This window comes from Lagopus muta, chromosome 11 (genome assembly GCF_023343835.1).
Source record: "Lagopus muta isolate bLagMut1 chromosome 11, bLagMut1 primary, whole genome shotgun sequence".
Taxonomy (NCBI): domain Eukaryota; kingdom Metazoa; phylum Chordata; class Aves; order Galliformes; family Phasianidae; genus Lagopus; species Lagopus muta.
In genome coordinates this window covers 5,577,420-5,600,743 of record NC_064443.1, presented here as the reverse complement: position 1 = coordinate 5,600,743, position 23,324 = coordinate 5,577,420, and the positions used below count along the sequence as shown (strand labels likewise).

The following is a 23,324-nucleotide window of genomic DNA, read 5'->3' as shown; positions in this document are numbered from 1 at the left end:
TTCCATCTTAAAAGAGCAGCCTAATCCTTAAGATTTTCTAAGAAATTAGGCTACAGAAAGATCAGTGAAATCATGCCTGTTCTCCTCAGTCAGTGTGGGAATGTGGTGGGACTTGATTTAATTTTTGTGTTTAGAGCACTAGATTCTCTAGTGTAATCTCTGAAATGCTCGATGCCTTTTCTGGGTGGCTTGGATGATTTTTGTTGTTAGCGTAGAAGTAGCTTCAAATCTGTTAGGTACAAGGAGCCACAGGAAGATGCTGATCTTGTATCAAAAATTTTGTGTTCCTTTACTGAGATTTCAGGTATTCGCATGCAAGGTGTTTCCAGGCTACCAAACAGCACTATCTATGTTGTAAATCCTGGTTATTTAGGTTGGTACTGGCATAATTTTTCTCACTGCTTAATGTAATTTGCTTTTGTTCTTCTGTTGGTGTTTTTCTCTTTATGTGCACCCTTTTGTTTCTTGTCTGACTTTATCTTGGAAAAGTGTTTGTGAAATGGATTTAACAGTAAATGTTTTGCTTTCATCTGTAATAAGCAGCTTAAAACAATTAAAGAACATCTTAAAATGTGGGCTAAAGCTAGAATTTTAGTGTTTGTATTCAATGCATAGAGGATGTTGGTCTGTGCTGTTCAATATTTCCTGTTTTGTAGGATTTGCAGTTCATCCAGGTGACAGATGGGTCCTAGAAACAGGCAGATTTTATGAAATTACAATTGAAGTGTATGATAAATCAAGCAATAAGGTGTATTTATCTGATGTAAGTGAGATGTTGATATACTTCTGAGTGTCTGTCTCCTAAATCCGTCTTTAAAATTCTCTAAGTGCCACCTTTATACAGAGCTATGACTTTCAAAGCTTGTTGTTTCTTGCTTTTCCTTTCCTTTTTTCTTTTTTGATTGAAGTATACCAGTGATTCATGTGAAAGTGACCATTAGAGTGTAAGTGCTGTAGAAAAACTGGAAGAAATGTGCTTCAAATATGCAGCATAGGCTGTGCACTAGAAATTAAACTTGTGGAGAGCGGTACTAATGCTGTACTTGATTACAGCCCAAAATAATTTCCTGCCTTGTAGAGGCAATCTTTCCTATTCTTAATGGAAAAGATGTGAGATAGGCTTATAATACTCTTGAGGAACTTGCAGTTTCCTTGCAATTGATTATGGAAAAAGCGTTGACTAGCTAGCAGTCATTGTTTAGGTAGTCAAGGAGATAAATTGTAGGTATGAGGTACCACGCATATGGCACTCCTGAAAAACCATTACAAAAATATCGAAATAGTTCATTTGCAAGCAAAATAATGTAATTAAATGATGGCTTAGGATATTGAGTTTCTTTGATTGTTAATTTGTACTTATTTGCTTCTTCAGATGTAGATCTGATTTGCAGCCAAATCTCAGAAGAAATGTGTTAATTGTGGTATTATATTCCCACAGTCTTCCCATTTTGTATTTAAACGTAATTTCCTAATATTGTCATTTTAAAATACGAATTTTTAGTGCTAAATATTTCTACTTCTATGTTAACTTACATTTCTTGTCGTTATCATAAGCAGTAATTATTTTCTGTGGAGTTAGTGCTGTGTCTGAGAAGTATAGTTTCATTTTCCTATGGAAAAATTCTTAGTTTCAGATGAGCTTCTTTGAACTGTATTAGTGAGCAGTTTTCTCATTGATTTATTGCTATTATATTTATGGCTTTCTGCAAAACATTAATGCTAATTTCACATGGCAATATTTATTTAATGCTATGATTTTAGAATATCCGAATTAATACAAAGCTGTCTGAGGAGTATTTTGAGGTCCTGAAGTCATCTCTGAATGGATCATATCATTATGTGAAAGCAATAAAGAAGGGTCAGACCATTATTGATGCTGCATTGACATCAGTAGTGGATGAGGTATGTCTCTATAAAAAACTGTACTGTTGTTTCCAGTAGGCTTAAAAATAATTGACTTGCACAGTGGAGACTTAGTAGATGGCAGACGTGGAAAAGATAAAAATTTCCTGGGTCTAAGTGGTTGTTAATTAAACAGATTTAAGTTTCAAATTCTAAAATCCTTACTTCAAGAAAACTGTCAACAGAGGATTTGCTTGAATAAACACTGTGGGATTTTGCTCCTAAATGGATGGCAAACTCCTGTTACACTAGCAGTGCGCAGTACTGATGTAGTTTTTCATGCTAGATCCTGTACGTGGGGCATACTGTATCCTTGTGTAGGTGCAAAGGTCTTCTCACCATTCTCTGAGTGAATTTCACAATTTATTGTGGTGGGATCATCAGTATCAAACTGGCCTTGTTCTGCATTCAGTTACATTTGGGAAGTTTTCTCTCATTTGGTAAGTGATGTTAAACTGGAATGAAAATCTGCCAAACAGATCGGCCTAAAAATTTCTTCAAATTAATACTCATTAACTTTCTGCTAGTTGGGCAGGCTGCTAAAAGTATGGCTAACTTAGGGCATGTGGTGTGGAAGTGACTTGCTTTTGCTTGAAACTTGGAAAGGCTGAACACTTCAACCCATTTACTCTGAAATCTTAATTATCCTTGAGTAGGATTGGGTTGGTCCTTTTGTATGGTGGGCCATACTCATTTACTGTGTCAGAGGGGGCCAGTAAGAACTTCTGAAATTTTCATTGAGGAATCCAGCAAGAAACAATATGTTGTGCAAGAAGGTTATAGGGTCACAGTTATAGCAAAGTTATGAAGTTACAGAAGCTTGTGTTCCAGGATGGGCAGAGATTCAAGATGAGCTGGATTATTTAGGTTGAGATTCTTCTTCCACTTTGCAGAGTGGAGTGAGCGAGGACTAAATGGAATTGAGGAGTTAACTAATTAGTTTTCTAGACGATGCCTCGAAAAGCAGTAGTGAGAGCATTTCTAATTGCACTTTGCCTTTAAGTGAGTGTGGACACCTGAATCTTCATAATAATATTGCTCATTTAATACAATAGCAACACATAACTGGAATGTCCTAAATGAGTTGACTGAAGGTTATTTGTAGGATGTGCAATGATGTCATTTGTGATTCTGTGCTGTTCTTTTTTTGTAGGATGGAGGTGTTCATACATTACCAGCTCCAGTGCGAAACCAGCAAGATGTTGAAATTTATGTTCCAATAGTTCTTTCACCCAGCATTTTGACATTTCCTTGGCAGCCAAAAGCAGGAGTCTACCAGTATACGATACAGGTACGCCAAAGAATATCCAAATGCAGAAAGCATTGCTGAAGCAGATGCAGTGAGGCCTGTAACCACTTTTAACTACTTATGTAGAACTGGCTTTGGATCCTTCATGCACAGTGATATCCAAAATTTTATTTGGTAGAATTTTGTTGGATGCTCTTTGCAGAAATTAATGTGCATTATAATTAATAAATATACATCCTTTTACCTCTATCTTTTGTTCACTTTCTGTTTCCCCCTCACTTGTGCTCAGTGGAGTAGTTTGGAATTGCAGAAAATATCCTAGGTGTTAAAGTCTATAGTAACAATTGGAGATTGCCATTCTCTGTGTAAAGGGATGGAAGTATGGAGTATGAAGAGACCACAAAAAGCCAAGCAAGATGAATGAGCAACGCGCTACCAATCTTTGCCATCAATATCCTTCACTCTCAGTGTATCTTGTAATAAAAAGTGTCAGGGAAGGAAAGATGGCTTCATTTACAGTATCCCCTTCTAAAGGACTTTTCTTATAGCTTTTGTGTGGTGTCTTTGTTCCTGTGTTGTCAAACCTTTCATAGGCTTTGTAAAGCAGGTGGCTTGTCCTCTCGTGTGTATTGCAGCAACCCCAAGATCCTGCACTCAGGTGTTTCAGGCACAGTTCCTGCCTTTGTTTCAGCATGGAGAAGTGCTGAGTTTCAAGTTTTGAGTAAAGAGGGTACAAAATCAGACAGTAGGACTGGTGGTGCTTAAAGTAGCAGATTAATCTCCTAAGGATCAAATTGCATTCCCTAGTATAAATCTGAAGTTATTGGCATTTAATTGAATGTTCTCCTCATCTGCATTTTTGTTTTGTGGGATCACTTTTGCTTCATTCATGCTATACCCAACCGTGCCAGCAGAGTGTGGTAAAAATTCTTAGCACAAATACACATTTTCTATACTTCATGATTTGCACTGGAGCCCAGCTGGTGGGAAGCAAATGTGCTTTTTCTGTTTTCCATCTCCTTTACAATACTTTTCTCACCTTATCTATATATAATCAAACTTCTCACTAGAGAGCACTAGTTCATGTCATTCAGATAAGCTGCATCAATAGTCTTACTTTCCTGTGATGTTTTTTATTTTAAAAGATCTTTCTTTTCCCTCCCAACATTTAAATTAGTTTGTATTTACCAAAACTGAGAATACTTTCTCAGTCTGCATGCTGAACTGTACTCATGGTTGTTTACAGTAGCACGCAGCTTGACTGTTGTTCCAGCCTGTAGATTAGCTCTTGCCTTCTACTCAGTAGTTTTCAAGTCAGGCTGCTTTGAATCGGTGAACAGACTTGCTGGAAAATAAGGTGAAAGGGATTTTTGGATCAAACAAAATTCCATAACTCCTTCCAGATGGTATCAGAGTGACTTTTAGCTGTCTGTTGTTGTTGGTTGTTTCATTCATATCTGTGCTAATAAGATTGCTTCTGTTGCTACTGCTTATTTAAAAATTAATAGTATGAAGATATTTCCTGACCTGCATGGGAGAAGTGAAGTGCCATCTTGTGAAATTCAACACATGGATTTCAAGGTGTAGGTCATCTTTCCTAGTGAGAGCGTTGTCCTTTCTGGTAACAGTTTGTGAAGTTCAGCTGTGGGTAGCAATTAGACTGAAATGGAAGCTGGTTTATTCTCTGTTGGTGCAAACTGACAGGTAGAAAGAAGATGTAGTAATGCATCTGATCTGTGTGAAAGAGTTAAGGAAAGAGTTAAGAATACAGAATTATTAGGAATTGGGCTTTATTTTTTTATTTGCTCTTTTTCCTGTCATAATTGAAGATATCTTTACACAATGCTATGAACCTTAAGTAAACATTTCTTGCCGCATCCCATGTGTTTTACCTGTTTTTCTGTTTATCTTCGTGCTCTTTCTGTAATCAAGTTGGGCATGTGCTCATGGAAAACAAAGAAGGGAAAAGGACTGTTTTGGTTTCTTCCCCTTTTTCCCCCTCTCTGTGTGGAAGCTATTAGCAGGCTGTTCCAAATTAGATGTAGTTTCCACACCTTACTTCTAAGCAAGATTTAATCTTCTCATTTCAACACATTTATTTCAAATTCATTGATTTATGAAATGGGTTAGAGCAGAGGAAGCTAAAGGAATGAAAAAAGCCATATAAACAAAAGATTGTTGCAGTATTCACCCTAGTTTCCATTCTGATTGAAATTTGTAATTTATTTTGGAGTGTGAAAGTCCCTATTTAAAAACAAAACAAAACAAAAAAAGAACAAAAGCCAACACAGCACAAAAAGCTGTTTAAGAGCAATAGATATGTGTACGAACTTCCTGTGCTTGCCATGAGCACTGTGAGTATCATAACATTAGTTGCCTGGCTGCAGGTAGATGTGCCTCTGTCAGCATAAAATAAAGTAGTAATGCGAAGAAGCGATGTAGATGTATAGGTGTTTTTTCTTTTTTCCTCACTGTCCCATCCATTCCCTGCTTATCCCTCTTCTTTTATCTTCCCTTTAGATCCCTAACCATTTCTATTGGCGGAAGCTGATCAGTACAGAGTGTCAGGTTGGCAGCTCTGAGATCCTGAATTGTTGGGTTGGCACTTTGGCTGTCAGCAACAGGAAAGTAGTGGAGTTTTCAGAAGGACAGTAATCCCATGTGCCAGGCCTCTGCTGTGGCAGCTTGTGAAATGATGTGCTGAGTCCAAGCAGTATCAGTTACTGAGGGCTGTCAGCATCAGATTTCCGCAGCTGAGAGATATATTTGGGTTAGCAGCACTGGTGAGATAGGCTGTGTGCTTAAAGAAATCAGAAATAAATTGAATAAGAGTGGTAATCTTTTCATCTTGTACTTGATCTTGCTTATTTGAAAGTTCTGAGGGGTTATTCTACTTATTTCTGGAGTAATAGCATTGCTGTTCAGTGTGTTCCTCGCTTCTCCTGCAACGTAGTCAAAGCCTTGACAGCCAGGTTTTCTCTTTGTTTTCTAGGCTCATGGTGGAAGTGGAAATTTCAGCTGGTCTTGTTCTAACCAGGCAGTTGCTACAGTGACAGTCAAAGGAGTAATGACAACTGGAAGTGATATTGGCATCAGTATTATTCAGGCAATTGATGTTCAGAATCCACTGCATTATGGTGAAATGAAGGTAAAACTTTATTTTCCCTCATTGCTCTTGAGTACAGCTATTGGAAAGCAATCTAAGCAGACAAGCCAAACAAAAAATGCATTTTGGAGGATAAGAAGTGGACTTAACTGAAGTCCTTTGGGTAAGAAGTCCTTTAATGAAAATGATGATGGGTATCATCAAGGTGTACAAGGAAATTCCTGCCTGAAAAAGTGCCTGGAATACTATACACCACATAATAACATAGATACCAGAACTGGCCAAGGAAAAATAACCTTACAGATGCATAGGAGAGAATAAGAATGAAAAATACCCATTCTGAGATGGTTTTTTCATCTCTGCGTGTATCACATTCTATCAGCATTTAGTCATGGTGATAAGTATATGATGTAAGGAAAAGACATCTACCCACAGGAAAGTGTGTGCAAGGGTAGGTGAAGAAGCTGCTCTTGCTACCCGTTACTCTAAATACAATTTTAAATACCTTTTTTCTCTAAACGAGGAATAACAGTTGGGAAATATTTCAATGTGTCCTTTGCATACAAATCACTTTTGTTAATGAAACTGTGTCAATGCTTACTCCCATCTAGCTGTTCAGAGTTGTCAGACACTTAAAATGGCACAAAGCTGAAATTACCACTGTTTGATAATTACTGCTATGAAGTGGCATTCAGGCATTTTAATTTGTGCTTTAAATGTATACCTTAGCAAAGAGCTAAGCATTAGAATGGAAATTGGACTGAAAAGAGGAACTTTGCTCCTGACCTCTGTAGAACTAAGAGTTGGTGTTCTGAGCATGTGAGACTCATCAGGATCCAGAGACGCTTTGTCTGAACTGTGGTCATAAGTGAGATAGGTTTGTTTATGCCAAGTGGACACTACTGAGGCCAGCAAACAGCCTCCATCCGGCTGTGGCTTTACAGAAGTGGTGTCTTTGTTTGTGATGGAGCACAGCAGTTCATTTAGGAAGCACATCTTGCAAGCCCTGATGCAGTGCACCTTCCTTCCAGGATACGTGCTCATCATTTAGCAACTGGTGGGAACAAACTGATTGTATTCAATATTACTTGTGGTAAATACTTCATAATTGTAATGTGTTGCTACGTGCTGCACTGCTGTAATTGATAAAACAGAAGCACAACATAACAGTTTTTTTCAGGCAGTGTTAAATGTTTTTGGTCAGGACTGCAGAATTTGTCCCCTAATGAAGAGTGCTATTTAGACAGGTACTTTTTTTCTTTTTTTTTTTTTTTTTAGTATGCATGTTTTAGGAAACATTTCCAAACCAAACCAAGTTTTACTTGGAACTACTGCAGCTACCAACGCTGTTTTTGTTGTTACTGTGTTTGTTTTGGTTTGGTTGTAGGGACAAATTTGCACTTATTTCAGTGCTTGGATTAATTATGTCAATTCTGAAAGATGGATTTCAGATAGGTATTGAATTTCATGCTTAAAATGATGACTCTGGTCTTTAAAACTTATTTTTACAAGCTTGCTCCCTGAATAACCCAGGCTTTAGCAGAGCTGTTTGTTAGCAGCGTGACAGTTATCAGCTGGAAATGCAGGAATAATGAAGGTTTTCAGTTGCAACTTCTTATCCTCGAGCATAAGTCAAAATCTCAGAGTCAGGAAAAAAATACTTCTCTCTCTGTGAGCTTTCAGAGCAGTGTATTGCATAACCTGAATAGGTTATTTTTGAATGCCTTTGTCCTTGTGCTCGGAATTACATTCTTCGTAGAATTACTGGCAGGAATCGTATTTACTAACTTCAGTGAGCAAATTTTAGGAATATTTAGCTGTGTTCTGCAAAGGTTACAATTTTAACTCTACCATATGATGCAATATTCCATCTTTCAAGCTGTTTGCAGTTGGTTAGGGAGCTAAGACATCAGAAATGAAACACTTTGATCATGGTGATTGTTTTGAAATGTGCAGTCAGTCAAAGATATATTCTATAAGATTAATGGAAAAACTTGCAAATTAGAATAACAAATAATGGAGTTAAGAGAGGTTGTCAGCATCAGATATGAACATGAGGATCGATTTCTGCCAGTCTTATTTTAGGAGGTAATCCTTTTGATTTCAAAAGTATCTCTGGCATAAGGATTACTTGCTGATGCAGAAGGTTGTAAGATTAGGCATTAGAAATCTGGTTACTTATTTTAGATTCCCGACCTTAGTAGGGGGAACTTTAAGTCCTGGAGACCTTTAAAAATGTTTTGCCAACAGAAATGCACGAAATGAAAAAGGAAATATTATTTTGGAAGAGTAGGCCTTTAGTTCTCTGAGCTTCTACAGATGTGTTGCTGTGAAAGGTGCAGGCTGGGGAGCCTTGCTAGCTGTGTTGAGTCTAGCTCAGACGTTTATACTGTGCAAGTCAAGGCTGGATACTAAACCTGACCCAGCTGGGGATGATACCTCTGGCAAATAACACACCTTAAACCTCACTTTACCTTTAATACAGCAGGAGCAAGAATATTACAAGTATTGGTAGAGGGATCACCAAAATGATATGATACTGAAATTTTAAGGGATAAGATCACTAAAATAGCAACAAGCTTTTCATGTTTTTTTTTCTCCCAATACCTTTCTGTGTCAGGTAGAAACACAGCAGCAAGTTGGAAACTGGGAGAAATTACTTTTAGCCATCAAAGAGAATTCGGTAGCTGGGAGATGCCTACAAGAGTTAAAATAAGGAGAACATGTTGGAATCTTCTTTTTCCTGGTGCCTTTTTGTAGCTTTTATGCCTTGCTGTCGTGTTTCTTTCCTGTTCAGGTCTATGTAACTGAACCTAGTGGGATGGAGTTCGTACCGTGTCAAGTTGAGGCACGGGTTGGCCAAATGTTGGAGCTGCCTCTGAGGATTAATGGTCTAACCAACATTGAAACAGGCGAGATAGTCCCACTAAGTGACTGTTCACACTTTGATCTGGTTGTGGAAGTAGAAAATCGTGGAGTGTTCCGACCGCTTCAAGGTGATTTAACCCCTTTTCCCAGGTGCTTCTGTATCTCTTTTAAATCAGTGTTTCAATTGCTGTGTGTTCCTAGACATGTCTATGATATCATAGATCCTACGAGGTCTGCATCGAAATAGATACAGTTTTGTTTTTGAAAATGTTTGTATTGTTATGTGGAGCTTCTCTTTGATATTTTTGACTTCTTAAGAGACTCTGAAAGCATTTTGGCAACCAATTTAGTGGAGAGCGTGCTGTCTATTATCTCTGTACTGATGCAGAATTTTTAATGTGCTTCTGTAACAAAGCTGGTAGTGTTTGAGATGCATTAGAAGACCTGCCATGATGCTAAAATTAAAAATTGTTTTCCCCTGTTTGTTCAGAAGTGCTTTCTGTTCTATAAAGATGCTATTGTTTGCTTGCAAGGAATTAAGTTGATCAGCTGATAAATTTTACCAAAGCTCTGTTTGTTAAGCTGATTACTTTAAAAAAAAAAAAAGTGTAGTGAGTATAGAACATGCTTGTTATTTTCAGAGAATGCTGTTAGTATTTCTGGGCTAAGTGGGCATTGAGTTACAGAGCTGTTCCTGTATCTGCTTAATTCAGTATGTAATTCAGATGTACCATTGGATTTTTGCAAGTATCTCTTGTATGGGAGCTCTTCTATTTGCCACCAAGCCAGTAAAACCAGTCTGTGTTGTACCATCTGTTTGTCTGAGAGGCAGCTATTTTAAATATCAGTGCCTAATGTGCTGTTGTGCTGCGTGTTGTTTTGTTTTTCAAAAGGGGAAAAAAGATCCCCACGCTCAAAAATGTTCTCTGAGTAAGCATGAAAGTAACTTAACCTCAACTAGAGAGAACTTGAACTGTAGGCATTGTGCATTGTGCAGGAAAGCTTTGAAAGCTTGTTTGTGCTTAAACACCAGGCTCATCTTAAAACAACAAAATGAAAGTACTGCAGCAAGAGCAAGTCACTTTAGTTTACACCAGAGAAAGGATTCATGACCTGCTTTGGACAATGGGAAAATAAGTTTTGAGATGCTTCAGTAAATACTGAATTTGAGATGGAAGACAGAAGTGAGCATTTTTCTTATTCAGAGGGAAAGCACATCTCTAGTTCACTTCTGGTAGAAATGCTTTTGCTTAGAAAAGCCACATAGAGCTAAGGTTAGAGTGCTTAGGCATTTATCTCCAAATGTGTATTTGTGTTTTAATTTGTTTGATAGGAAGACTTAAGCCAAGTGCTGATTTTTGTAGTGGAGTCAGAGTGAAAGCTGAAACTGAAGGATACACAACACTTGCTGTTAGTTACACCCACGCTCACGTCCGCCTCAGTGCTAGCATCATCATTGCTGCTTATCTACCATTAAAAGTAAGTCTGATCTGTTTCTAAATTAATCCGTACCTTAAAATACCTTTAAGTGATGAACTACAATTTGATATTATGTAAGTAGTACATTTAAAAAAAAAATGGAAGTGGTGAATGGTTGATTAACAGGAAAAAATCATATGGTCTGTTTTGGATCGTTGTGTTCCAATCTCCCATCTATGGAGACTGCATTTATTCTTCTGTGTGCTAGTAAATACTAGCAAGCCCCTTGGGGCATTATAGCTTGACTTTTCACACATAATGTTAAGACATAAAATAATTCTAGATTACTCAATAGATCCAAGATACATTCGCAGGGAGAATAGATTAAGGGCAATTTTAAATGTGTACTTATGTTTTATGTGTTTAAAAAATAAAGGTGATGACTTCTAAATCTGGGCTTAGGTAAGCTTAGATACAGTGAAGATTTTTTTTTCTTTAAAGTAAAAAACAATGGTTACCACCTTCTTTTCCCTCTTTCCTATAGAATGAAATATTTGCAATGCCCAGAAATAGAGGATGTATGCATTTGTCTGTGAGATATCTATCATAAAAGTGTAAAAAGTATATCTTTTTACTATATATAGTATAGTATAGTATATAGTATATCTACACTATCATATAGTGTAAAAAGTAGGGGAAAAATAAGCAGGAGCCAAAGGGCAGGCAGACACTTAAGATGGAATCTTAGTTTTCCATTGGACTTTTACCCTTGCATTGCAAATATAACCAGGGAGTAAATGGAAGAAAAGTGATACCTTTATGTCAGCTCTTCCCTCTGCCCTCTTCCTTTCTGAAGGCACCCATGGGAAGAATTGAACCATTCTTTGTTAGCTGTTATTTATTTCTTACTAAAATCTGAACTAAAATGAGGTTATGGAATGCAAACTAGAAATTGGCATTGTGTATTAACACGCTAAGTTAATTTCAGTGATGATAAACAGCACAGACTGTCCTGATGATACGCATTAATCTGGAATTTCTTGTAGAGGTTTGAAGTAAAAGTTCTGTAGAAAAATAATGTGCTCAGAACTGTGCCAGAGAGCACTGTCAACGGGGAGTGCTACTTCACTATACTACTTCATTCATTCAAGTACCATCCATTAAAAAAAAAAAGTGTTATTTCTTGCTCAGAGAAGTATATTCAGGGTCTTACTCTTGTGGTACCTCATCATGAAAGAGATGAGGTTGGAATGTAGATAACTTCTTTCTGTATCCTTCATTGAATAGAATCTGAGCAAAAAATTCAAGTAGGTGATAAGTGTTTTGGTGCTGCTTGTTTCTTAAGTAATCAGGTTTACAACCCATTGCATGGCAAAATCATAGCTTAATCAAAATGACAAACAAACTTAGCACTTTGAGTAGAAGTTTCTTTTGCAAAGAACAATTGAAATAGTCAACCATGGCATTATTAATCTTGAACTGTCATTCATTCTAGACTGTTGATCCTCCATCAGTTGCTTTAGTGACGCTGGGTTCCTCTAAAGATATTTTATTTGAGGGAGGACCTAGACCATGGGTCCAAGAGCCTTCAAAGTTCTTCAGGAACGTCACGGCCGAAGATACAGAAAGTATTGGTCTGTCTTTATTTGCACCTCCTATGTCTCGAAATAACATCCAGCATTGGGTTCAAGTATCCTGCAAAAGCCTGGGAGAGCAAGTAAGTACTAGAAGGTGTTTGTATCATCCTCCATCAGACATGGAGCCAAAGCAGCTGAGAACAGGCTTTGACCAGATCTGATACAATATACCTTTGAAATGCTGTGTAGCTCCAGTTTTTATAAAAAGCCAGTATAAAACTCACATAAGTATGTGCTTTATCTGTTTTGTTCATTGTGATGCTGATACAGGCTTTAGAGTATTTCATAATGTTATGTTATAAAGTGGCTTATGATGAGTTTATTGCAGTATAAAGCCAAGTTACAGTAACCTTATGTTTTAGAATGCTTTAGAACACATCCTAATTACCACAGCTAATTTCAGTTTGCATAAATAGGAATGTAGCAGAAGACTGACTGTTCAGTCTGACCTGCTCACCTGCACCTAGTTATCTGCCAGCGTAATTGTGTTTATTCAGACAAATAACAGTCATGTGAATGGCTGCAGTCATGTTGCACCTGGTCTTTTCTCTATCATGCAGAAGTAATTTGTTCTGCTTTGCTTACATTGGCCAGTTTATAAAGCATTTGGTTTTGATTCCATTTTTTTTCTCCTGTTTGTTTCTCAGTTTTGAAACGTGAGCATTTCAGAGTGCTGCCAAATTGATGAAATGTTTTCCTCAGCACATACTGTGTAAAGTGTAGCTATTTCAGTTCATGCAAATTCAGGAAGGTGCAAACATCGTTTTGTTGCCTATGATAGTGGATGTGTTGGCTGTCGGTCCCCAGTGCTGTCCAGAAGAGAGCACATCTGTATGGCTCTGGCAGGTGGTAGCACAGAGGTGGGTCAGGCGGGTGGCCTGAGTGCCTCAGCCTGCTGTGGTAGCCTTCTCTGCTTACAGCCTGTGTTGTTGAGTGCTAAAGAGGGCGTGTAAAATAAAGAGTATTTTGGAAATATTTAACTGGCCGTAAATATTGTCTTTTTGCTGTTCTGCTTTCGCATCAACAAGAAAAAAAGGCCCTGCCAGTTGGGTTTTTAGTTTATGTAAGATTTTTCTCCAAGTTAGATAATAATGAACATTAATTCCTAGGAAAAGTTTCCAGGAACAATATATTGATTATATATATAAAGATATAGAACTCTTCTTGAAATGTGTTATGCTTTTATATCTTATTGTGTCTTCATTGGTACTGTAAGTCCACAAGGATCACGCTTTGCTTGTTCTGACACCAGAGCATAACAGTATACATAAAACAGAACGTGCCTGAGCCTGGTACTCATCTTCTCTCTCTTCGCTTATCTGTCTTGATGATTTTGTAGGTTATTGCTTTAACAGTTGGAAACAACCCCACTATGACCAACCCTTTTCCAGCAGTTGAGCCTGCTGTTGTGAAATTTATCTGTGCTGTCCCTTCACGACTCACTTTGACTCCTATTTATGGAAGCCCTCAGCTTGATCTCTCCTGTCCTTTGCTGCAACAAAACAAGCAAGTGGTAAGTCTAAGAAATGGAACAGAAAAAGAATGTGTTCTTGTAACTTAAATCAGTGTTTGGACTTCCACATTAGAAACAAAACAGTTGACTTGAAATTGCAAGGGTAGCAGTAACTACACTTGTATCATTGTCTGCTTTTGCAGAGATCAGTCTGAATGTGAGTTTCCTGCAGTAGTTATTTGAATGTTTATAAGGGGGCCTTATCAGAAAATAGAATATATGCAGAAGCATATGGATAATGGCTTCTCACAAAAGAATCACTATGAGAAGCCTTTCTGACCTGTCTGAAAACGTGGGCTGAGCAGAAAGGAATGAGAGAAGGAAAACAGGTTGAACTTTTGTAACAGCAACAAAAAAAAAGGAGTGGGGGTATGCATGTTTCCAGCAGATGTTTACAAATAAGTCTTTTTCCTTGTATCATTTCATCCTAATCTGAATATTCCATTTAGTACATAGAGGCAGGGTTTATGATGCAGGTATTATTACAAGTATGTGTTTTGTGCCTCCTATTAGTAGAGGGGCAAACACTGACATGCAAGCATCTATATAGTGTATGCAGTGTGTTGTTTGGCATCAGGAGCATTATTTAGCTTTGAAAATTTGGGTTGTCCGTGTACTACAACAGGTGTAGGATATCAAGCATGAATGTTTTTTCTCCTGTGTCCAAATGAATGCTGTCATTTCTCTGCCATGTGAGCTGTTTCATCATATTCATATTGCTAAGCATACGTGCAAGTCACCCTAGTTTGATAAAGCTGCAGTGAATATAGAGCTGATGAATCATTTTTTGTTATTTATTCTATGTAGTAGACATGTTTACTTGTTTTTCTAGCTCTCAGTGTGTCAGGAGTTGAACTACTTCAGAGTTCTGCTATTGCTAACACATTTCACTAGGTAAACAATTAGAATGTCTTCTGACTGACTAATGGCAACACTTCTCATTCTTTTGAATTCCAAAGGCAGTGTACTTGAGGGGTGTCATTTGGTTTTATTTTAGAGGATTTCACTGATTAAAAAGAAAAAAAAAGCAAAAAAAAACCCCCAAACCTTTGTATCTGAAGTTTTTTTCTTTTAGTGATTAAAAATCCTCTTGCATCTTTTCAGATCAAAATATTTATTCTTTTTCAGGTTCCTGTTTCAAATTACCGCAATCCAGTATTGGATTTGGCTGCTTATGACCAGCATGGCAGTAAATTTGATAACTTCAGTTCTCTTAGTGTTATCTGGGAATCAACAAAACCATCTTTAGCTAATATTGAGCCTGATATGCCGATGGAGCTAACCCTGAAGGATGATGGAAGTGGTCAAAGGAAAATGCATGGTACAAATTAGTTTAAGTGAGCATTTCATTATTTGAAACAGGCCAGGATTAAATCTATATGGTAATGTTATCTTAATTAAAGAAATTAATGCAATGTGAAATCATATTTCAACTTGTTCTAAATGTACATTTTTAAAGTATGCTTTAATTAACAAAAACCAGCAGACAAGTCCAAGTGTGTCTTTAGGGAAGAAACTCCTTGTCTTTTGGAATGACAGTGGAAGAGACTGAGTGTACACTTTGTATATTTCTTCCCTCATAATAGGACTTATATCACTTTTCACTTGGTTCCAGGCTTACAAACTGTTCTAGTTCATCACAAGTCTGGAACTACTGCTATCTCTGCAACTGCAACAGGATACCAACGGTCTCATCTCAAGGCAGCTAAAGTAAAAACACCGGTACGCAGAGGTTTTTTTTCTCCGTTTCCTCACAATGCTTAATGTGTTGTTTGTGTATTTGTTTCCTCAGTGCTTAGCCATCTAAAAATTGGACATAACATGAATAGTTCTGAAGGCAGATTAATACCACTAGACCTTACAATGTTCATAGCTTTTCTTGAATTTTTTTTTCCCTCTCCATTCTGTTCTACTATCAATATAAAATATCTCCAATTCTTTTTTTCTTCACTGTGATGTTTGGGCAAAGTTACAGACTACTGTTACATCTAGTTTTGTTTTGATTCAGTCTTCAGCAAATCAGTGAAGCTGTGCTGCTTATACTGTAACTCACTGATGGTTACTAGGTTAAAGGGATCATACTTTACCACCTGAGATACTTGATTTGGTATCTCTTAAGAAGTTATAGGAAGGGTACCAAGTGTTCTTCAATCATTTTTTAATTTTCTGTACTCTGCTTTTCTAAAGCAGTATTCAATATTCTTTTTTATTCTTAGAGATAACTAAAAACATGAATCTCTTTCAAATACTTTCAAATTTGGGGATACTTGTTTTATTTCGTTGTGAAATTTATGTGTGCAAAATGGTCCTTAGTTCTCTTATTGTTCTTGTCTAAGAGTTCTCTTAATGTTCCTGTCTTTGTGTTTTGGAGGAATCCTTTCGCTGGTTGAAAAGTAGCTGTCAACATAATTTCTACGGCAGTTACTGTGGGCTTATGTGGTGTTTTTGTAAATTAGATGACTGGCTGTTTTTCAGATGTAGTAGAAGTGGTCTTCTGTATTCTGCCTTCAAAACTATCCATGTTTAATGTTTTTTCTTACGAAAAACCTCAAAAATCTATTAGGGGGTATATTAAGATGTCTTAATCACTGTTCCATGTTTAAGTGGAACAGCCATTACCTCATTAGGGAAAGATAACATCCTTTCTACATCAAGGAAATAATTCTACTAATAAGGTGAAATGGGTACATAATACTAACTTCCTCTAAAAAGCATTTTCCCATTCTAAGCTAATGTTGTTACAAATGAATGATTGGATTTGCATCTGGTCCAGTGTTTATGCATTTATATATGAATTTATTATGGTTGCTTGCTGCAAAGAATCCTAGAAAGATATTGAAATAGCAGGAAACGCTATTTCTCTGTGCTTGATTGTCCTATATGAACTTAAAATGTGTTTCTGAGTTAATATCCTATCAGTTCATATCAGACACAGTTAATTGATCCTGCTAGGTGTTATACGTAGGCCTTCATTTGTCGGCATGGACAAAGATGCAGAATTTGACAGCATGTCCTGTAAATGACTTGGGATGTAGAAATCTTGCAGCTGAGAAGAAAGTTAGCAGCGGAACTAATCATCTGATCTTTTGGACATTCCATTAACAAACTTTTCCAGATCTGGCTCTTTGTTCATCTGCATTAAGCATCCTTTCTTGCATGTACAAGATACTTGCACTGTTTTTTAATTTTTTAATGTTTGCTGTAACACATGGTAAATGGAATTGTTTCTTTCAGTATGAATCTCTTCTACCAGTGTCTGCCACTATTGAACTGATATTAGTGGAAGATGTAAAAGTCAGCCCTACTGATGTCTCCATTTACAATCATCCTGACGTTCAAGTAAGCATTTACTCTACTGCTTATTTAATTGAGGGAGGAAAGCATCAAGAATTATGATGTGTAAGCTTTAGCAAAGTGCTAGGAAGATGCACAGTCTTATTTTGGGTGCTGCTTTTTCTTTGCAGGCAGAACTGTTCATCAAAGAAGGTTCTGGATATTTTTTCATCAATACAAGTGTTGCAAGTGTTGTCAGTGTGGCTCTTGAGGAAACTCAAGGTATTGCTTTGGTGAGTGAAATAACAGGTCTTTTTGGCAGACTGAATATTTGATTGTTTCTTTTCCATGTCCTTTTTGATATTGGAAGGGATAACCTCGATAACCTCTAACCCATAATAAAGAGCTTACAATAATTAAATGGGATTACAGGTCTTCTGCAAAACTAACAAAGCCTTTCTGATGCTTGCACTAATATATTGACTTAATTCTTTTTATGTTTACATGATTTTATTCTTTTAGTAGAGATGTCAGAAATATCTTTCTTGCACTTGAGGCAAATGTACTGGAGCTTGATTTTTTTTCTTAATGCATCCAATTTTTCTTAAGAAGAAAACATAATTAACTGCAACAAAATACTACAATGGTGCAATTGTGTATTCTAGAGCAGAAAGAAGACTTGCATATGGAATAAATAAAAATGTGATCACACAGTTAGTTCTTATCCCAACAGTAAGGATATCTGCATGATAGACTTGCATTTCTGCCCACTGGCAACCTACAGAATTTTCACAGCTGTCTGTCCAGTTGAGCTATACTTGTTTTCTGTAAGCATATAAAATAATGATTATACATCAGTACTATTGTGGTTTTATAAGGTGTATGTGTATAGTACATAATAGATTGTGTGTCTATTTATATATATATAAACACACACACACACACATATATATAATTTGAGCTCTTTATCAGTTCTAGTTGAACTGCATATTTGTGTGAAGTGTCATACGTGTCTCTTGTCACGTCTTGCTGCTCTGGTGAAATGAATTTGATTTGTAATACACATAGTGTGTGTCTGGCAGTTTCCAAGAAATAATTAGCTGCCTTTTCTGTTTTACTGCCTTACATGAGGAGCAGTGAGAGATCTGGGAGAATCCAAACTGACACATATTCACAAAAAAATTGCCTTAATGTGAGTTTGACCTCAAATGCTTCAAAATAATAGTGGAAACTATGAAAGAAATCAGGATCCATCTTTGTGGAAGTGAGATTAGAATCCATAAATCAAGCTTGTGTAAACTTTAATAACTGTCTTTATTTTGATAAACAGATAAATTTGTAGATGCTGGGGATGGAGGTTCTCCCAATAGCTATGAGGGCTGCTCCAGGACCAGTGCCTCCTATTTTTTGCTCACAACATCAGGGCAGATGTGGGTAATTTGGCAGTAGAGGTTGAACCTTCCCAACAATATTCCATTACATTTTGTTGCCATGTGACAGATGGCAGCAGAGGGGCAGTCTGACAGAATGGCATCTGACATGAAAGTGTGTATGAAGCAAATGGGTGGAATTGAATTCTTCCATGCAAAAAAACGAAAAAGACACCTACTACTGACATTAAGTTGTTTGCTGAACATTGATGGGGACCAAACAGTGGGTGTGAGCACAGAGGGGGTGGGTGGTGAGTTTTATTGGTAGTGACAGTGGGTTACCTCCACTAATGCAGGTGTTTAAGACCGTGGTGTGCAGGCTCCAGTTCACTGCTGTCAAGAATGCAGAGCTAATGGTTGTTACTGTTTAAAAAATGGTGTTTTGTAGCTGGGAGTATGCTCTATGAAATCATGTTATTGTGCTCTTTTATCTGTTGCAGTTTGCATGGAAATAAGGTGTTACTTTTGGAGCAACCTACATAGAGATGTCAGCCCTGTACATACATATATGTTTGACAATTATCCAACATTAACTTGAGAGTTTTTGCTGTATCAGATAATTTCATGAACGGTACTCAAATAGAGATCTAAGAAAATAATAATTGGTTAGGGTAACACGAACTGTAGACTCAAGTTCTACATTGCAAAACCATTTGTTTTAGAGAATTCAATATCCTGGTTTCGTTGAAAGAAGTAGTTGCTGAAGTGTGTGATGGAAGCTTACCATGCTGTGTTTAGAAGCAGGATTCTGTATGTTCTGTGTCATCATGCTATTCTGTTACTCCAGTTCTCATTCTGCGCCTTCCTCATTATTGGTCACTTTTTAGTCCATGTGGCGTAGATAGGCAGTGAATGAATGCAGGGTATGGATCTGCCACAGCCGAGATCCAGACAGGAATCTTTGCACTGACGGTTGCAGTAGAGGGAAGTGTTCTGGCACAGTAGTGCTATGTATACATGCTTTGTGTTTACAGGACGAAGGGCAGTATCAAGATGTTCTTTACCCATTGCAGTACTGCAATTAGGCATTCCTGATTGCATGAACTCAGAACGGATAATTATAGGACAGAATTATCTAGAACTGTTATCTGAAAAGGTAACTCATATCTACAGTGATACTGGAATATGTGCTGCAGGACAGTGCTTCTGAACCCTTCAAATTTTACCAGCTTTCTGTCCAGTTCAGGGTGATTTGCTATCACAGTGTCATTCTGATTTTGTAATATCTATTAGAGTTACGTTCTGATTTCCCTATTTTGTTTTTCACAAACTTCTCTGCTAGAAGATTCAATTAAAAAGCAGTTATGCTTGACTTAATCTCAGCCCAGGATATGAGATGCACTGTAAAGTGAACAACAATAAAACTGTCTATTTGGATTGTAGAATTCATTAGACAAGAAATGAAAATGGTGCAGATCATTTGAAAGAGAATTCTTCATAAATTTATCAACAACAAATGAATTTGTACTACACAAGAAAAATTAGTTGTGAAGGGGTAAGGGGGATTTTTTCATTGTTTGAAAGTATGGAAAATATTATGAAAATATTTTGATTGTCTCTGGTGTAATGTGGGAATATTTTCAGAAGTCATCTTGGCATGCAGATGTGGAAAAATGGATGAGATAAACTTATTTTTCTGTATTTTATACATGGTTTAAATTCTCAGTGCTTTTTCAGTCGCCTTTCCCTCACAGGGAGGTGATGCTTTAAGCAGTGCTTTAACTGATGGGTGTGTGATAATTTCAGAACAAAGCTTCTGAGCTTAAGTAAGGGAACAGTTCTGGCAAGTTAGGTTTTGTGAAGTGCAAAATGAGATTGATTTGTTTTTACTGCCTGTCGGATATGGAGAGAGAACCTCACTTTCTAATAGTCTTAAAATTAAAAAACAAAAAAAACCAAGAACCTGCAGTATGACTGAATCTCTTAGGAAGCGCTATTGGTGCTGTACAGGCATGGTCTCTAACCCAATCATTTTGTTTGTCAGTCCTTTAGGATAAAAGTTGCATTGATTGATTTGTTGTGTGTTCTTCTGATGGGGAAGGAGAATAACAGGATGCTATTGCACATCTTTCCAGATGAAAATGCTTTAATTCAATTGCTGCTCAGAGGGCATTTATACTAGCTCAGTGGTATGATACTGGTTAAATACATTTCAGTTCTTCAGTGGAAGAATTATCTATGTTGAAGGCTTAGGGAGTTCTGCATGAAAGTGCTTCTGCCCTAAAAGGGAAAGAAATCTTCTTCTATGATGGGCAAATGAAAATAAGAACTGCTATAACAGAATTTTCTTTTGGTTGTAGGTGCATCCTCTGCTTCCAGGGTCAGTGACTGTAATGGTTCATGATTTGTGTTTGGCCTTCCCTGCACCAGCCAAAGCCGAAGTTTATGTCTCTGATATACAGGAACTGTATGTCCGAGTGGTTGACAAGGTCAGTGTCTTTGAACCAGTGCTAACAGCTGATCCGGACTGCCGTGATTCCTCGTGCAGATCACGAGCATAAGGCTAAGTGCACAAGGTGATACAGTGTGGTGGTTGGTGTAGTCCTCTGCTACAACTGTATGACCTTAGAGAAATAGCTTTACCTCTCTGTGCTTACTTCTCCCTCCAGATTTATCATAAGTCTTCCAGACTATCATGCGTCTCCTACTTCATATTCAGCTCAGCTACAATCTCAACTTTTGCCTTTACACATCAATGTTAATTAATAATTTATATGAACACACTAATTTACATTTCCTGTTGTTTGAAATGCATGAGAGCTTTTCTTTTAGGAGTATATGTTGCCCCAAGATCATTTTCTGTATGTCACACGTTGAAAATGAACACCAAAAAAATGTCCACCTCACTTTACTTGCCAGTGTGTCTTATTCAAAATAAGTGCTGGTATTTCTGGATGTTTTAATTACATCTTTGCCAACTGAAAGACCTGAATTCATTTATTTAATTTGACAGTAAGTAAAGCTGACAAGAATTATTCTTTAAAATCAGCAGGAATCTGACCTTTGGGTCTTCTCTCTAATGCTCTACTAATAGTGCACTCTGAAAGAAAAGAACATGTATACATATAAATAAGAATTATTTTTAAAATAGAATGAGAAATGACTGGATTTGCCTGTATTTCAGGTGGAGATTGGAAAAACAGTTAAGGCTTTCATCAGAGTTCTGGATGACTCTAAGAAACCTTTTCTGGCTAAATACTTTGCTGTCATGGATCTAAAATTAAGAGCGGCTTCCCAGATTGTTTCACTGGTGTAAGTTCATGGTTGGTTTGTTTTCCTATTAATCTGCAAGTGTTTACAGGAAGAAAAAGCAAAAAATTAGTAAAGATACTGTCTTGGATGTCCAGTAGCATACAGTTACTGATTGGTGTTTTGATGATGCCATCATTTCAAAGGTTGTCTTTTTCAGTAGACCTTCAAAGATGTGATTATCTGCTAGATGTCTTTAAAATAATTGTCAAGAAAATTGCCTAAGTTAACCCTCTAAGTCTTGTTGGTTGATGAATAAAGCTGTGCTCATATGCTATAACATTTCATGGAGCCTCAAGCATCTCGGAAGCAGTGACTTTGCAAATTGTCAAATAAAATACTGTGCTCGTGGAGACTTCTAGTTGTATAGCTCATTCTGTCTGCTTGTTATGAACAGGTAGCTTAAGTCCTCATTGCCTAGGAGCTTCTTTTCAAGCTCAAAACACAATGATAAAAAATCACAAATAAAAGTTTTCTTGGACAGTTGAATTTTAGTGTTCAAATCATTAAAATAAGCTTTCTATTTAGATGGGGAAGTGTGTGTGTTTGTGTGTACATCATGCAGCACAGCCTGGCTGTACACATCTCACTCCATTAAAGAGCGTCAGAGTACGTACTTGAAGCCTGTGCCACTTTTGCCCATACCTGTCAGGTTGTCAGTGGGTTCCCTGGCAGAGTTTTGCTCTATGCCATCTAATGATCTTGTTTCACTTTCATTTCAAGTACTTCATTTTAAGAAGAAATACAGGCCATAAAGAGCTGTTTCCTGTAACCATGACAGTTATAGATGATACATAATTTTCCTAACATACAGTCACATCATAATTCTTATGATAAAGCTGGTATGTAGTAAATTAGCCTCTTGTATTTGTTACTCATCTAATTCATTCAGTGAATGAATATCTATTTTGATATTTCTTTGCTGCAGCCCACTTGCTGAAGCCCTTGATGACCATACTGCAGCTTTCCTAGTGCACGGGATAGCCATAGGTCAGACTAGTCTTACTGCATCTGTTGCTGACAAAAGAGGACAAAGAATCAATTCTGCTCCACAACAGATTGAGGTAAATAATTTCAGATTAAATATGTCTGCTTAAAAACAAACAAAGAAACAACAACAAAAAACACGCTAGCACAGGAATATTGTCATTGATATATTGTATAATGATTATTTTGCCAGAGTAATCTGTTCTGCCCAGAAATTACTTTCTAGTCTGTTTCTGATTTTGGTGCTTTTCTACTGCAAGTGATGGGTTTAGTTTGCATGCTCAATTTACTGTAATTAAGCTAATAGAGAGACAGTTTTACACTAGTGAATATATGATGTTTTGTGAAATAATTTCATCAAAAGAGCACAAGCACATGCACTCATTTTCTTTTTCTTTTTGAGGTCTTTCCACCATTTAGACTACTGCCAAGGAAAGTGACCCTAATAATAGGAGCCATGATTCAGGTAAAGCGTCTTCTGGATCTTTTCTTTCCTTTGTAATTTCTATTTTAAAGTAAATGTATACCATTTATTTTTCAGGAGTAGCTATTGAACTTTGCATTTACATTGCATATTTGCATTGAGTGTTCTTCCCAAGCAGAAAACAGTTTTATTTGTGAGCTGCCATCCATTTGACTGTATTACTGGATCAGAGGCTTTGTATTTGTTTGTGTCAAGAGAGTATAGGTT

The 23,324-nt window shown here is 37.1% G+C and overlaps 1 protein-coding gene across 1 annotated transcript in view; it reads left to right on the top strand.

Moving 5' to 3' along the window:
- The window catches only part of NUP210 (nucleoporin 210), a 61,408-nt gene that overhangs the window by 17,190 nt on the left and 20,894 nt on the right, over positions 1–23,324 (top strand). Inside the window, exons 8-24 of the mRNA XM_048957092.1 lie at positions 305–373; positions 657–763; positions 1,762–1,902; positions 3,056–3,193; positions 6,144–6,299; positions 9,055–9,253; positions 10,459–10,604; positions 12,040–12,261; positions 13,521–13,694; positions 14,823–15,015; positions 15,310–15,416; positions 16,929–17,033; positions 17,159–17,260; positions 20,698–20,826; positions 21,522–21,649; positions 22,575–22,710; positions 23,037–23,099. Coding sequence (XP_048813049.1) covers positions 305–373; positions 657–763; positions 1,762–1,902; positions 3,056–3,193; positions 6,144–6,299; positions 9,055–9,253; positions 10,459–10,604; positions 12,040–12,261; positions 13,521–13,694; positions 14,823–15,015; positions 15,310–15,416; positions 16,929–17,033; positions 17,159–17,260; positions 20,698–20,826; positions 21,522–21,649; positions 22,575–22,710; positions 23,037–23,099 — 2,315 coding nt within the window. The remainder of the gene's footprint in view (positions 1–304; positions 374–656; positions 764–1,761; positions 1,903–3,055; positions 3,194–6,143; positions 6,300–9,054; positions 9,254–10,458; positions 10,605–12,039; positions 12,262–13,520; positions 13,695–14,822; positions 15,016–15,309; positions 15,417–16,928; positions 17,034–17,158; positions 17,261–20,697; positions 20,827–21,521; positions 21,650–22,574; positions 22,711–23,036; positions 23,100–23,324) is intronic.